We start from the raw sequence: 15,326 nt of genomic DNA on the forward strand, positions 1-15,326 counted from the left end.
AGTTGCATTAACTCAAATCTTATAAAAATATTTAAATATACATATGATTTGATAAAACAAATCACGGTATTATTAAATATAAATTTCACAACTTACTCTTATGTATTTTGACTGTTTAATAAAATAATTTTCATTTCACCTTGTACGTATAAATATTATTGGTTTTAATAAAATATATTTTGAGTAAACATTTTATTGAATTATAATTTGCGTAAATGACTTAGTTCAACTTTATACTTGTCATTCAAATACATATTTTCTTAGTAAAATATTTAACGGGATTTCGTATTTTGTAAGTGACTGACACATCTCAAACGGCTTTAACAGAAATGAATTCGCGTTTAACTAAAATATCAGTTAATGTTATATTTAGCTGCTTCGTTAATTTAAACAACACGTCTTTAACTATATATAAATTATAATATCTGAAAAATTCCAGTGACTTTGCCACCAATAAATGTAAAGTTACAAAATATTATAATTCAAGTAAAGATTATCAAATATAGTAACTAAACAACGATGGATATTTTAACTATAATAATTTTGGAATAATATCATAAATATTCATATAGATACTATTTAGTAAAAATTATAACGAAATATTTTTATAAATTAGTTTACGTTTATGCATAAAAACCTTCTTCAGACTCGAGTATAGGCGAAACTGTTCCTGAAACAACATTCATAGTTTTACTCATAAAAATATTAAAATATTAAAATGTTATTAATAACTACATAGTAAGACATAATATTAATAAACATTATTCGGTTGCATTAAAATATAAAAAACCCAACCAAAGGATTAGGGAAGGGCGTTCCTAGGGAAGACCTCCCCCCCCCCACGAATATGCCATTGTTACTAATTCCTTATTATCGTTTCGGTCAAGATATAGTGTTACCTACTGTCTAGATAACCGTTGCAAAGATAGGCAAACAGAGCAGTAAGCTCAGTAATTTCACATTTTTTTTATTTGATCTTTGTGTTTAATTGTTATTTGTAAAATATTATTATAATACCGCCCTGCTTCTGGTAAACATACTTTATTGTGATATTGTTTGTTCACGTCGGTCATTATTAACGATCTCGAACAAAGTTATCTCGCCCCCCAGCGATTTGCCATTTATAATGCATTCACTGTAGGTTTTCCAATCATCGTTAGCCGCCCCCATTCGTAAACTGTCTTATTTAATTTACACCAAAATCTTGTGGTACAGTTGCACATTTCATGATTTCCTTCCATTCACATTTCCGTACCTACATAATTATTTACCTTCCATACACACAACGTCATTACCATCGACGTCGGCCTTTGTGCCGGCTTGAGAATTGCGAATATATTTGAAGTACTAATAACATCTCTACCGCTCCTATACGCTTTTTACTTTTCCCGTAAAATAATAACAATGTCAACATCAGTTACACGTTTTAGCGGTACCGAAATTCTGCGCACGGCTTACCTCTAGAATTTTCCCTTATCGGTTTCGACACGGATTCATGATCCACGGAGATGACACGCTTTATGAAATTATCGATTACTTTCTTAAGGCTGGTCGCCAAGTAAGCCGGATTGTCGTTTTGAACGCCGTCCAAAGCCGGGACTTCGTCGCCCAACAAATGACTGAGTGACTGAAAAACCTTCTCCTCCCATTCCTGAAGACATATAATTCACACGTGAAACAATAATAGTTTTACATATCTGATGTTTGTATTTAATGAGCGATATTTTAAGCTTGAAGTTTTTTAAAGGGTTTTAGAATGCCAAGCCCCCCTGATCTCCGGCAATGGTCAAGGAGCGGGATACATTCTAGGACAAGCGCACTTTTTCGTAAAAGCAACATATATAATAACATTAACCTAGCGGAGTGCCGTCACTTACTAGATCTTCGGCGGAACAGGCCACGATCTCTTTGAACTGATCCAAAACACGGTCATTCTTGGAGCACAGGCCGAGCATGGATACCAAAAGTCTAGCCACGGATCTGACTTCGGAGCGTTTGGCTTTGACGTCCTACAGTAAAAGTTATTATTTCCTAGATAATCGAGCAAATCCCTCAACCGCATAACTCACCTGTCGCATGCCAACGACTTCGGCCATTTTCACCATAAGGGTTTCGTGCGCATCATCTATTAAAACGCTCAAGCCGGAAACGGATTCCTCGGTGTTCTCCTTGAGCTTATTGAAAATACACTTTTGAATGATTCTATATTGAGAGCACAGTGACGCGATTTCTTCCTATAGAAAACCCGGTGCTTACGAATTAGTTATAACCAACACAAATCATATTTTATCCAGGAATAAATTCTGCAAACAGTTGTGGCGTCGAACTGACTAACTTGTGGTGCATAAAATACTCAAATAAATAAGTAAAGTATATCATAAAGATCTGATAGATTAACATATATATATATTATTAGCAGTGCTGTCACACCAATGTGATACATTCTATAAATATATTATTTTAATTTAAACAAAAAATATAATAAAATCTTCAACCGATATCTAATTAACGGTCAACGTACGTAACTCTTTTTGCAAGATTTGACCAATTGACGAATAATGAAAATGTATACATAAAAAGGCGTAAGCAAACTTTGAAATTTCATTAAAAAAACAATTTAATCAAGTTTATTACCTGAATAAAACACAGTTTTTTTTTTAGATCAATGTGCTCTTCGATTAGCCGATAAAATGCCTCAACAGGCATTTCAGACGCATCACAACGAATTTTACACGTTTTATTTTTGTAATATTCTCTATGCCTAACAAAACATAGACATTCAACATTAGAAAACTTATTATATAATATTTTTGACAAACAAACTTACCTGAACAAAATTTCTTCAACAACAGGTGTTGAGTACACGAGACTAGACGAAAGTACTTCGTAGGTATTTTTTGACGACGACCTTATTACCCTGACGTACTTAGTGTAAGCGCCTGTGCAAAGACATAAATCCTTTTCAGAAGTAGATTCTCCAAAAAATTCTATGGAAAACCAACAATTTGTGTAATTTTTAATAATGAACATTAAAAAATGATAAAAGGTAAAAAATGCAAACACATAAAATCCAAATAATCATGACTAAGTACCATCAAAATAACAAACTTCGTAAACTCATCGATATTTGCTATTTCTTCCCTCACTTCAGTTAATCTGTTGATGCTAAGAGTTTCTTCTATTTTTCCGACAAAATAAGAACTTGCCAATCATAACTAGTAGAACACTATTAGACTATACTATCCGTAAAATATAATAAGTGAAATGGAGTATAGATAATGCACACAGTAATAATTTTAGTTTTCAACCTTAGATCGATATTAGTGGAACTGTACATTAATCAGCGTGTCCTTGCTATTTGTTTTTTGCACTCTGCAGACTGCATTAATATAATGATAAAAGTAATAATAATTGTGATATATATTTCACGTATTATTATTTATAACTTAGACACGTACTATGACGGTCGCAGCAAATGTAATTACTTTATCTCAGATACCTCATATTGTAATAAACTTTACGGTATTTCACTATGATATCAGATTGGAAAAATTGACTAAGGCCCGGGCGTTTATTTAAATAATTTTTAAACACGTACAAATACGTTTAGTATAATTTATGACTTACTCTAGTCGACGAACAATATTACTTCCGTGTTTATTACGTTATCTCAATTTAATTGCCTGTATATGCATTTTATTTTTTATTAAGAAAAATTAAATCTAAATGAACTGCATTAATTAAAGTAGTTAAGACAACTTTTCGTCTTAAGGACGGCGGAAATAAATATTCGCAAAGTCGATCATTATTGTCCGTTTGCCATGCAAATATAAAGTGTATATTATACACATGTAGCATTTAACCAAAATATTCTCTTCAAAGCAGTCAAAATGCATAAGTATTGTTGTATAAAATCCTCAATGTATTCGTGAGTATAAAACTATTATATTAATTATATGATTTATTTTTGTAATTACTTAACATTTTGTTTTTATGTGTTATGTCAATGATATAATATCACATGAATATAACAAAATCACCGTTAAGTAACCTTACTTTACCTTTAAACATAGTTTTCAAGGATACTGGACTTTCTTCCACAGAGAGCCGAACCGAACAATCGAGCTCCATTGAAGGAAAAGGACAGACGTCGTAAACCAAAGGCAATGGCAACCGAATGGTCTGTTGAACAGATCCCGGTACTTCATTGTCTCTGGAATAGTATACACATACAGTGAACTCAATTGAAGATGCGACAGAAGCAACATTGTTTTCGTCTCTGAAGACCTTCGTCCGAATAGTTGTGTTTTCCGCTGAATCGATAGAACAATTTTTTTTAATATTAAACTCACCATTAAAACTAGAAGGAAAACATAAAACCTAGTTTTAAAAAAAAATACACTCACTCAAGTCATTTAAATGTATTACTGATGGCGAGACCGTCAGAGGTGCAATTAAAAGAAATACAACTTGCACAGAATTAGTTGTCAATGACGGCAGCAAGTCCACTTCTATGTCACAACATTTCTGCTTACCCGTCACTGCAGCATGTACACCAATGGCCCGTGCTGTTAATTTTAACCGTGGCAAAGTGTCGGTCTCTAATATACAACAATACTAACTTAATGCTAAAATTATTTGAGTAAACAACAGTCGCTGAGTAAAGCATTATTACAAACATAAATATTGTTGATTCTCTGACACCACTTAATATCTTAGACTTATGAGTGGGGGCAGTAGGTAATAATTTAATATAAATACAAAATAATTAATTGATCACCGTCTTCTGTAGAAATATTCTGAAAATCTTCTTTCAATTGAGCTAGTTTTTTTTTCGTGTCCTTGAAAACACCGGCTGATTTCTCTGGAGGCATAAAAATCGCAGGTTCCGTACCCAAATAGCATAATCTCAAGTCGCCAAATTCTGATAGTAGCACCAAACACCCTTGTAATTCCTATTAGATTGAAATTAGTGGACTATAAATATATGACCACTTAACATTCATTTACTTTGGATGACGCCCTTGCTATAACACACGGTCGATAGGGCAACTTTGCAGACCACTTGAGTTTTATTTGTTCGTACACCATTACGGCATCGTTATCCGAGACTATCATGCACATCATCCTCGCTTCAGGGTGTTTACCTACAAAAATAAAATAATTAAGTTATTATTTCTGTTTTACTTTTCTTATACAAAATTCGAAAAAGATTGTACGAAAGGGATAAGGGTTGTCGATCGAGTGTGAATATAGAAGAGTACCAAAATAATAATAGTTATTTTTAAAAATGTAAATAGGATGCGAAGGGCTGATTACAATTTCCATAGATTTTACAGATAGTTTGTCGTATCCTCGTGTATGTGTTTTATAACATATCTACCTAAAACATACGGATAAAAACAACAAGGAGAGTATTGGAGTCTCTTTATGAACCAAAGTACTCCGTTTCCTTGAAAACAATAATAGTGTCGTTCGCCCAGCACATGAATCGTAGTAAATGAAGGTGTCATTGTCATAGTCTGAATATCGTATACAATCTCTCCCAAATTGCATGACCACGTTGGCCATTTTTGTTTCAAGTTTGGATCAGCTAACTCCTGATATCTATGGAAATTTAAATACATTTTGAATATATATTACTTAAATATATATTCTACTATATGGCTGATAGTGTCTTGACAGTTAAAAGAGACATTTACATCATTTTTAATGGATAGAGCTAAATGACAAATGTGTGAGGCCGAAATTTCAGGAAAGCGGGCGGATTATACAAAGATTTAACCAAATAATATATGTCCTTCCTTATGTGTTACATAAGTCTTTGTAATTCATTTGGTTTCTAGTTTCCATTCGTTTATTTAATGAGATTAGGAATGGCTTGAAACGTTGATAGTAAATTATAATTTAAGTACATATACAGATGCAATTTTATAATCAAAAGTATTTTTGCGTAAAGTAATAATTATTTTTAAATAACACCATCACATTTCTCAAAAGTATCAGTAGAATAAAATGCAATTTTTTCAATAACTTCGTAAAAATGAGCAGAGTTTCAGGCCATTATTTATTTCGGTTCCTAAAAGTTTTTTTCAAGGAACTGTACGTTATGAACTACGGAGAACCCCCGTGTTAACCATATAATACATGACTTTATTTACATTCGTATTCATGTTTAAAACATGTTACATTTTTTATTCAATTTAGCTTGAATAAAAAAAAAACGTTAATAAAAATCTTCAAAAAAAATATAACCACATTAATAGTGTCAGAAAAAATTAATTGTGGACATTAAATAAGTTAAATTAATTATTTTTTTGTTACAGTTAATTTGAAAACAAACTTATCATTTTAGTTTCTAAATCAGCTTAAATGTTTTATTTAGCTAATATCATTGATTATAAATAATATAGATAGCCAACTAGCCATTTACGAGCATCAAAAAATACATGCCAGTGGGCTATCTAGTATTTATATTATTTTTAATCAATGCTAATATTAACTATAAGTTTAACTAAGAATTATATTATAACTTAAAAACAATATTTTTTCCCCTGAACCTTACGAATTTATTTTAACATATTCTACAATTTAGTCTCTACCAATAGATTATTTTTTAAAACACATACCCCAATTGTTCTCAACAAAAAAAGTGACTTGTTTTAGTGACTTCAAAAAATAATAATAACCAAATGCTTAACGGGTTTCTATTTAATAATAGACTCACTTATAGCAGGCCAAACAGAGGTCGGAATTTAATGTGACGAACGCGTCTATCGATTGGACATATTTTATAGGAAACGGGTGTAGAAATAGGGGCAAATTTGTGCGAAACCCAATGGCTTGTTGTTCGTATACAAGCATTGTGCCGTCCAACGAAAGAATGCAAATGAAATCTCTTTTGCTTATACCGCCACCAAATGGTCCGATCACCATTTGATAGGCACTGCACTCGAATTTATGTTCATATATTGTTTCCATCACGTATTGGTCACCTAAACATAAACAAATTTACGAGCAATTTTATAATAATAAAATATTTAAAAAATACACTAATTACATATTTTTATAGAGAAAGAACATCATATAAAAAATAAAACTCATAGGAATATACAATATATTGTTTTTTATGTTTTTTCTATGGTCAATGTTGTGGAAACCATATATTTATAAACATAAAATATTTGAAACTGATTGTCTATGTTATTATAGTAGACAGTGATCCTTTGTCCTTAGCCAGTGAGCTTATGTCCGAAATTGAACGAATTGTATTGTAGTGTGACACTATAAGTCATAACTGTAGCCGCTAAGATATTTCTAGTTATCTAGTAAAAGTGAATTTTTACTGACAAATTCGCTAAAAATACGTACAATTTCTTATGTAATTATAATATGTTTAAATTTTAACAATAAAATTGTTTAAGACTTAAACAAAACATAAATATATAATTGAATATAATAATAATAAGAAGAATAATACCCCGATAATCGAAACAATATCTATATAAGGAGAAAAGGCGACGCGGAATATGTACTCAAATTTAAATTGTCTATTTTCCTAAGTTAATTTGTCAAAATGAACTTTTCCATAATATTTCCTTTAAGTATGCAAACCATACAGAATACGGCAAGACTATCAAGGACTTTTTAAAGTGCAATTTTTGAATGGTAAATAATCATAATTTAATTACATAATTGCAACGCTACGCTGATATATATTCTTAATATATAAAATAATTTATAACAATTTGTCCAATTATTTTATTTGTATTCTTTTAAAGTAAAATTTACCATGATCTGTAGAGCCAGATATTTGATTGATGCCACAAACGAGTACAGAGAATGGTCGTAGAACAGCAATATAATTTTTTTGAGAACAACTGAAACAAAAATTTAATATACTCGTCACTTCAACTCAAAAAATTTCTGAAATAACATAATAATAAATTTAATATCTAATTGTTTCCACATCTTTCCATCAGTTCCTAAAATCCTTATTTTTACATTAGGTATATATATATATATATATATATGTTCAGTCCCTATACTACAATAAATAAACCGCTTGAATGCTATACCACATTGTTCGAATGACTAGAACTTCGATGACTATAATGAGTAATGACACAAGTCTTGTGTACAGTCTAGGTCAACGGTCATCATTAATCGATCGGCTGTCTGATTCGAACAAAACCAACACTTTTTGTTTACTAGTACTTTCAATAGTGACCTATGATCGAGATTGCTATTGGCTATATACTAAAGCACTTCTATTTATCACTGCACACTACTACTTCATGTTTTCGTTAAAGTTTCGCTGGCTTTTGTGGTATCACTAAAGTCATGGGACTCAATTAAACGTATCGAAGTAATAAATAACGTATTGAAGTAATAAATATTAATAACAATAAACTTATATGTAATGCATTTAAATAATTTGAATCCAATTAAAAATGAGAAATGACAGCAGACAGACGTAGAATGGTTTAAACAAAGAAGGTCATTTAAAGATTGAATAAAAAACTAAATTAGCCAATTATTTTCAAAAGTAATTTTTTTACGTAATTGTATAAGGAAAAATTACTTTATAGTGCAAAGCCGGATGATTTTAATAATAAAAGATGTTGTATAGTTTTTAAAGAAATTGAGTGAGCTTATAGTGAGATTATAGTGAGCTTGAACAAATGTTGTTTGTGTATTCTTTAATAATAATAATTTAGGATTTACAAATATATTCTTATAAATATTCTTAAATGTTAAAAAGTTTTAACTTTTTTTTTTGTATATTATCACTTATTTAGAAATGCAAAGTCCTTTAAAGTAGATTTAATTGGGTTTTATATCAAACCCTACGATTTTATTATACCTGTCGTAAAGCACATTTTCCGGTTCTTAATAATATTATAATGCCATTAAAAGATATTAGAGCAGAAAGAATTGACCAGTAGATACTAAGAAATGTTTTAAGCCGATTACAGTGCTATAAAAATGACGAAATTCGTCTAAAAAAAGTATTTTGAAATATTTAAATATTTATTAAAATAGCTTATTTTTACGTGTACAACAGTGTTTTAATTATTTTTCTAATCTTTTTCCCGATCCAGTGGCGTACACAGGATTTTTAATGAGCAAGGAAGAGGGTAGTTAAGATAGGTTGAGCTTACCAATATCGTTTCTTTATTATACATTGTACATATAGTTTTAAAGAGTAAGATTTTCTGAACATTTTAGTTGATCGAAAACTAATTTTGAGTAAATAACTTTGGATTTATTTCTGTTGAGAAGTAGGTATAGTGATGGAAAGGGCTGCTCCTCTTTGGTACTAATTCAATAAAAAATTTCAAACTCCTAAAATAAATATCTTTACAGCGGCTCTTAACAAATATAAAAATATCGAGTAACGTAAAAAACTAAAATTTTGGACACTTTAAAAAAATAGTAAAGGAAAAAAAGTAGGTATGATGGGCAGTGAGGAGAAAAACCAATACTATAATATTTACATTATATACATTAAGATAATCTTTAGTGCCTATTATAACCCTATATATTTTTATTAACCTTATTATACCTCAGTATACTCGTTTTTAAATTACTAACACACTGTGTAATAAATAATAACACAGGCAATACGAGAAAGGTATTAGCTCACTCTCCCTTCGTACGCCACTGTTTATAGCTACAACTGTTTGTTATAATTTATTATAATTTACAACCTATTAACAAGACTAAAATTAAAATGTTGTCAAATCATAACTTTAGTAACTCGGCAGCATAATGATTGAAAATGATTGTTTATACCTACTAATTAACTTTATGTATATCTAAGCAATATAAAATGCATAAGGAAAACTACCAAATATTGCTCCATTCAATTATCTTTTAAATTAGATACCGACCTGACAAGCTTTCCGGTGCACACCTGTAAAATTGGACTGTCGGTCTGAACCTCGACCAACAGGTCAGATGGAGAAAAACAATTATTGACTTTCGATCGACACGACAGACCGCCATTGTATACTCGTAGCACACCATCCAGACTACCCAGAATAACGTTGTCTTGTTCTACTTCATGGTCTCCATTAGTGCATCCAAATAAATTGAACACCGTCAATGCATCACAACTAAAGGTTTCACCTTGCCCGCACACCGTCGACCAACAATCCCGTACTTTGAACAGTGACATCTGTAAATTAAACATATTTTTGCTTATAACTTATGTTTTGCGTAGTATACAGTCTTAGTAACTTAATCCATTGTGTGCGGTTATTGAAATTTGTTTAAATACTTAATATAACTTCTGTTATAAAACCATTAAGTAAAGAACAATAATTTACTCCAATACGAAAATTCTAGTAGAGTGTAACTGATAATAGTGACTGTTTTATATACTTTACTACACTTAAAAATAATTTTGGTAACATTTTTCAGCCACTTGAAGCAGACATGATAAGACATTCAATGTACAAAAAATGTGCTTTGAACTTATAATGTCTAATACCTAAAATAATATCTAAAATACTCTATTAACATAAAATACAAAGATGAAAGTGCATAAATTTAAGATTTAACTCTGCAAGAGAAAAATTATTTATTGTTTTCATACATTCACATTTGTACAATTTGATAAAACTTTTACTTGGCCTATCTGAATAATACAATGTATTATTTAATCATTTCAATATCATGTAGCTTACCAAGCTTGGAAAATTGAAGGTCAAACGCTGCCGCCATGAGATGGTTTATTAACGAAACTGTTTATAAAAACTAAAGGGTTTTTGCTAAATTATAAAATGTATTACACAGATCTTTCAATAGCGGATGTGTCAAAAGGACACGGTATGAAAACAAATTTCGGGAAGTATTTACTTCTGATGGAGAAATTGATGAACTCCTTCTCTATCTAATCTTTTCTCTAAAAAAACTATTTTTATAAAATATCAATAAATAATAATTAAGGCTATATTATGAAGAGTAGTATAGAAAATATAAAAAACACAAATCTGTTTTACAAATAAAACATAAAAAAATAGTACTTACTTACAATATAATATTATCATTCTCACTTAAAGGCTTTACTTCACATAAACCCTTACTACACCTCTGTCACGTTAGATATCCATTACTCCCAAACGTCCAACTATAATACGTATTCTTCTCATTTAAAAAAATGTTATTACTATCGCTCACCTTAATAATCATTTTTCTTGTTTATTTACAGTCGAAGATACATTGTGTGTATCTATTATAGTACACGTTATATATACAACAAAACATTTGAGTATTTAAACGTTATATAATATATTTAGTTGCTAATCAGCAACAAGGTAATTTTTAAATGTTTAATTGTATATCTATACAACTTAGCAGTTCGTAGATTTACACTGTTCAAAACTTAAAATGTTCACATAGCAAACTACCTACAAGTACATGCTATATCAGAACGTTACGATAGGACTTAGTATTAGTGATGGGAATCCGAAAATCCGGATTTTCAAAAAAAACAAAAAAAATGCTATTAAAGCCACTTAAAAATCATAAAAACATTAAATATTATTACAAGATAAAAAAAAAACTAACTGACTATAAAATATAAATTGCTTTCGGATTTTCGGATTTCAACAAATCCGAAATCCAAAAGCAATTTATCTTATTGGTGTTTTGTTTTATTTTTACATTTCAATCATAATATTTTACTCAGGCACATAGCTTTATATTTTAAAATTATTTAAAAGGTACTTATAAGATATTTAAGTTGCTTGAATATCGTTTTTTTTTGTGAAAATCCAGATTTTTGAATTCCCATCACTACTTGGTATATGCAATTTGTCGCTGCAAGTTTACCTACGGGTACGACATATTATATACACATCAGTACAAGCAGATAATACAAGCATGTATGTACTAATTACAGTATACCATCCTATTGGCTATTATAATACACAAACTAACCTACAATGCATAATATAATAAGCATATGTGTATTGAACGTATACAAACTGAAAGTGTTAGGTAACTGTACACGCACTATACACATTGTACATAGTATGTTGTATAGCCTATGGGTAGGTATAACAACCATAGATAAGGTAAACCACATCATAATATTTATACATCGGCTTAACTGTACGGTAATCCGTCTAAAAACAGCAAACACGTGAGTTAAGAATACTAAAATACAATATTCTTTATAATGTTAAATAATATTCGTATTACATGTGACTGTACCACAAAGTGATAACCCCTTTCCTTTCAAAAAATTAATTAGGCTTTTTTGATCAGGAAGCAGTTTATCTTTTTTTATTTTTCAAAAAGCTTTTACTGATTGATTATTTTGTTTTGTATTCGTTAAAATGCATCCACTTTTATAAACCCGGCCTTGAAGAGTACGTTACAGTCAGTGTCAGAAAGTTTGATTATGGATTTTATTTAGATTGGGATAATGTACTTATGTACTGATTGTCTGTATAAACCTAACTTTCTAGAGTAAAAACTTGATTAAATAGATTGCTTTTAACTAGCCCCGTAATGAATTAAGACTAAAAATAACTATTATCTTTTATAAAATCTAATTATGATGACTTTTTTGGAGGGAAACTTCATATCCATTTTGAAAAATGGTTTCTAGAGATAAAGTAATTCCTGTTAAAAAAAAATAAAAAATTTAAAATGTCTCATTCTGTTTTGGTTAAAAAATTATAAAAAAATAGAAAAAATAATAATAATGAAAAATAGACTCTACGGCTAACGCAACTGTCTGATAAAAAATTAACTACTAATTAAGATTCCATTTTACTATACTATAATGATTGCACACAATAGTTTTAGCTTTAATTATTTATTTTTCGAAATGTCCTCACTACACTTGTCCGACCTACACAATGTAAAACTAACTAAAATCACCAACCAATAAAAACCTACCTACAAGTCACTGCAGCTATTATTTGGAGAGGCTTTTTTAAGTTATATTTTGTTTAAAATAGTATATTTCAACAACCGCAAGTCAGATTGCGTCATAGAGTAAAAATATAAGATTGCATAGACACGTAGGTGTCACTTATCAAAAATTTCCATAACCCCTTAAAATATTTTATAGCAACCCTTTCAACTTAAGATATTATAGTTAGATTTTTAAGATTACATTGTCATTAAAAAAATGTTACATCAAATAATTCTTAGAAATTGAAGTAGTTAATCATAAAAATATTACTCTTGCATTTCAGGCTTTCCGTCGTACACACTAGTCACTTCTCTTGTTGTTTGTTGTTCTTGATACGCTTTATTATGGCCAATATCAATTGTCAGTAAAGAATAATTACAACTATTCTAATAATTTGTTTGATTTAATAAAATGTTAAATTTTATAATTTGTCGTCTTTTGAAGAAGACGATGGTCAGAAAAGTTATATTACATAATCAGGGGTAACTATTATCAATTAATTATATTTAATACATTGTTTAAGCTTAAGTCATAAACTAACGTTTACCAATCTATTATTATCTAAGGTCATAATAATGCAATATACACCAATACTTACCAAGAACCATATAAACAGGAAGGCTTTACATCGGAACAGCTGCAAATACTGATCACATGAGAGTCCAAACCAATGGTTATAACCACAAGTACATTAGTTGCCAAGGCAACATATAATGGCAACATTAAAAGTTATCATGAAGTTCAATTAATACTTTTAAATGTGTTTTTCTAGTTATAATATTACATATATTACAACATACATCAGGTTACATTATTTTATGGTTAAATATTTGATTTTGTTTTAATTAATGATAGTGCTAAACCATTAAACACTGTTTCAAACAAATACACATTCTTAAAAGGGGTATGCCTACATCTACGCGTACATGGTATTGAAAAACACCCGATTCCAAAAATAACAAAATCATTTAAAAAAAAAAAAAAAAATCCTATTAGTTATGATCAGAAGTTATAAGAGTAAATCACTGTGCAGATTACTACGATTACAATTTTCAGCTTTCGAAACTGTTATTAAGTTGTATTTAAAATAGCAGTAGTATAATGAACACATTAATAAAATAACCAATAAGCGTTTCAAAATCATGGTTTCATTACACGAACTTGTACAAATTTGAATAATTTAAATGCCATTAAAAATATTTATTTTGCATTTATGAGATACCAATTAGAATATGCATCCCTTATTTGGTCTTCTAATAACATAGGGGTAAATCATAATCTCGAAGCTGTTCAGAATCGTTTTCTTCGTTTTTTAGCTTTTAAATTTGAAGTCGATACACCACGACATTCAGATTATAATGGATTATTATCCTATTTCGATATAAAATCGTTAAATACAAGAAGTAACCTTCATTATTCGTTTTCATTAAAACTATTAAATAACTCTATAGATTGCCCTTATTTACTGAAACGATTAAATTTTTGAATTAATACCAAATCCACCAGAAATCGAGATAGTTTTTTAATCAATAATGTTTCTAAAGCATACTCAAAATCATCACCTACAAATATACTGATGACTATAGGAAACACTATGGATATTAATTTTAGTTAATAATTAATTATGGCTGTAAATTGTATACCACGTAATATGTACTTGTTATATTAATTGAATGAGAATTTTATTTTAATCGTACCAAATTTTATTGTATCTGTATCACTATTCACTACACAATTATATATATATATATATATATATATATTGTTTAGTAAATGGAGTTTTTCGGTTAATAAAGATAATAATAATAATAACTGTGGAATAATTTTACTGTGTTGTTACTCAGCCCATTTTATTTGGACTCTAACGATTTATGTTATTTGTATGACTAAATTAATGTGTTCCAACATAATTTGATTTTCGCAATGTAAACTAATATTTATTCATTTTCAAACAATTTTAAAGATATTTGTATATAAATTACATTTATTTATTTTATTTTACTCTCTTCAGTATTATAAACTTCTGATTTGTAGTCTTATCAAAAGCTGAAGAAAGCAAGTAAACTAAATTCTAAACTTGATGTCTATTTTTTTTTTAAATAATGACAATAACTACAACAATTTCAAGTGAACATATGGCTAATAATTAGAAATTTCTAGTTAGTTTTGTGAATAATATTTATAATCTTGGGTTTATTGGCTCGTTAAGGTCAATAAAAAAAATTAGTGAAAGTGATTAAGAGATATCATACATAACATAGTACAACAAATACAAAACCACCTCAATTTTTGAGGTTGTTTAAAAGTATTGTGGATACAATAAAAAAACAAATGCAATGAATAACTTTTTTTTTAAAGTTCTGTTCCTTGTAATATGGGTTACATATTT

General features: G+C 29.3%; 1 protein-coding gene across 2 annotated transcripts; it reads right to left on the reverse strand.

The window, feature by feature from the left end:
* Positions 1 to 571: 571 nt before the first annotated feature.
* Positions 572 to 13,569, reverse strand: LOC126838576 (protein PTHB1). Of its 2 annotated transcripts, XM_050573098.1 has the most exons (15): positions 13,536 to 13,569; positions 9,897 to 10,183; positions 7,792 to 7,880; positions 6,728 to 6,995; positions 5,384 to 5,607; positions 5,011 to 5,147; positions 4,781 to 4,955; positions 4,407 to 4,601; positions 4,062 to 4,313; positions 2,828 to 2,987; positions 2,635 to 2,761; positions 2,070 to 2,234; positions 1,878 to 2,009; positions 1,459 to 1,651; positions 572 to 670 (listed from the first exon to the last, which is right to left on the reverse strand). In XM_050573098.1, the coding sequence occupies exons 2-15, from the start codon at positions 10,181 to 10,183 to the stop codon at positions 624 to 626; spliced, it is 2,451 nt and encodes an 816-aa protein (XP_050429055.1). In that variant the 5' UTR covers positions 13,536 to 13,569; the 3' UTR covers positions 572 to 623. The 2 variants fall into 2 exon arrangements, with proteins under 2 accessions (XP_050429055.1, XP_050429054.1); XM_050573097.1 differs by lacking the exon at positions 13,536 to 13,569 and having other exon boundaries at positions 9,897 to 10,258.
* Between the last annotated feature and the right edge of the window lie 1,757 nt (positions 13,570 to 15,326).

This window comes from Adelges cooleyi, unplaced genomic scaffold, assembly GCF_023614345.1.
Source record: "Adelges cooleyi isolate 19-005CV unplaced genomic scaffold, UGA_ACOO_1.1 ACOO_flye_CR_arks_rails_tigmint_CR_PRNA_30, whole genome shotgun sequence".
Taxonomy (NCBI): domain Eukaryota; kingdom Metazoa; phylum Arthropoda; class Insecta; order Hemiptera; family Adelgidae; genus Adelges; species Adelges cooleyi.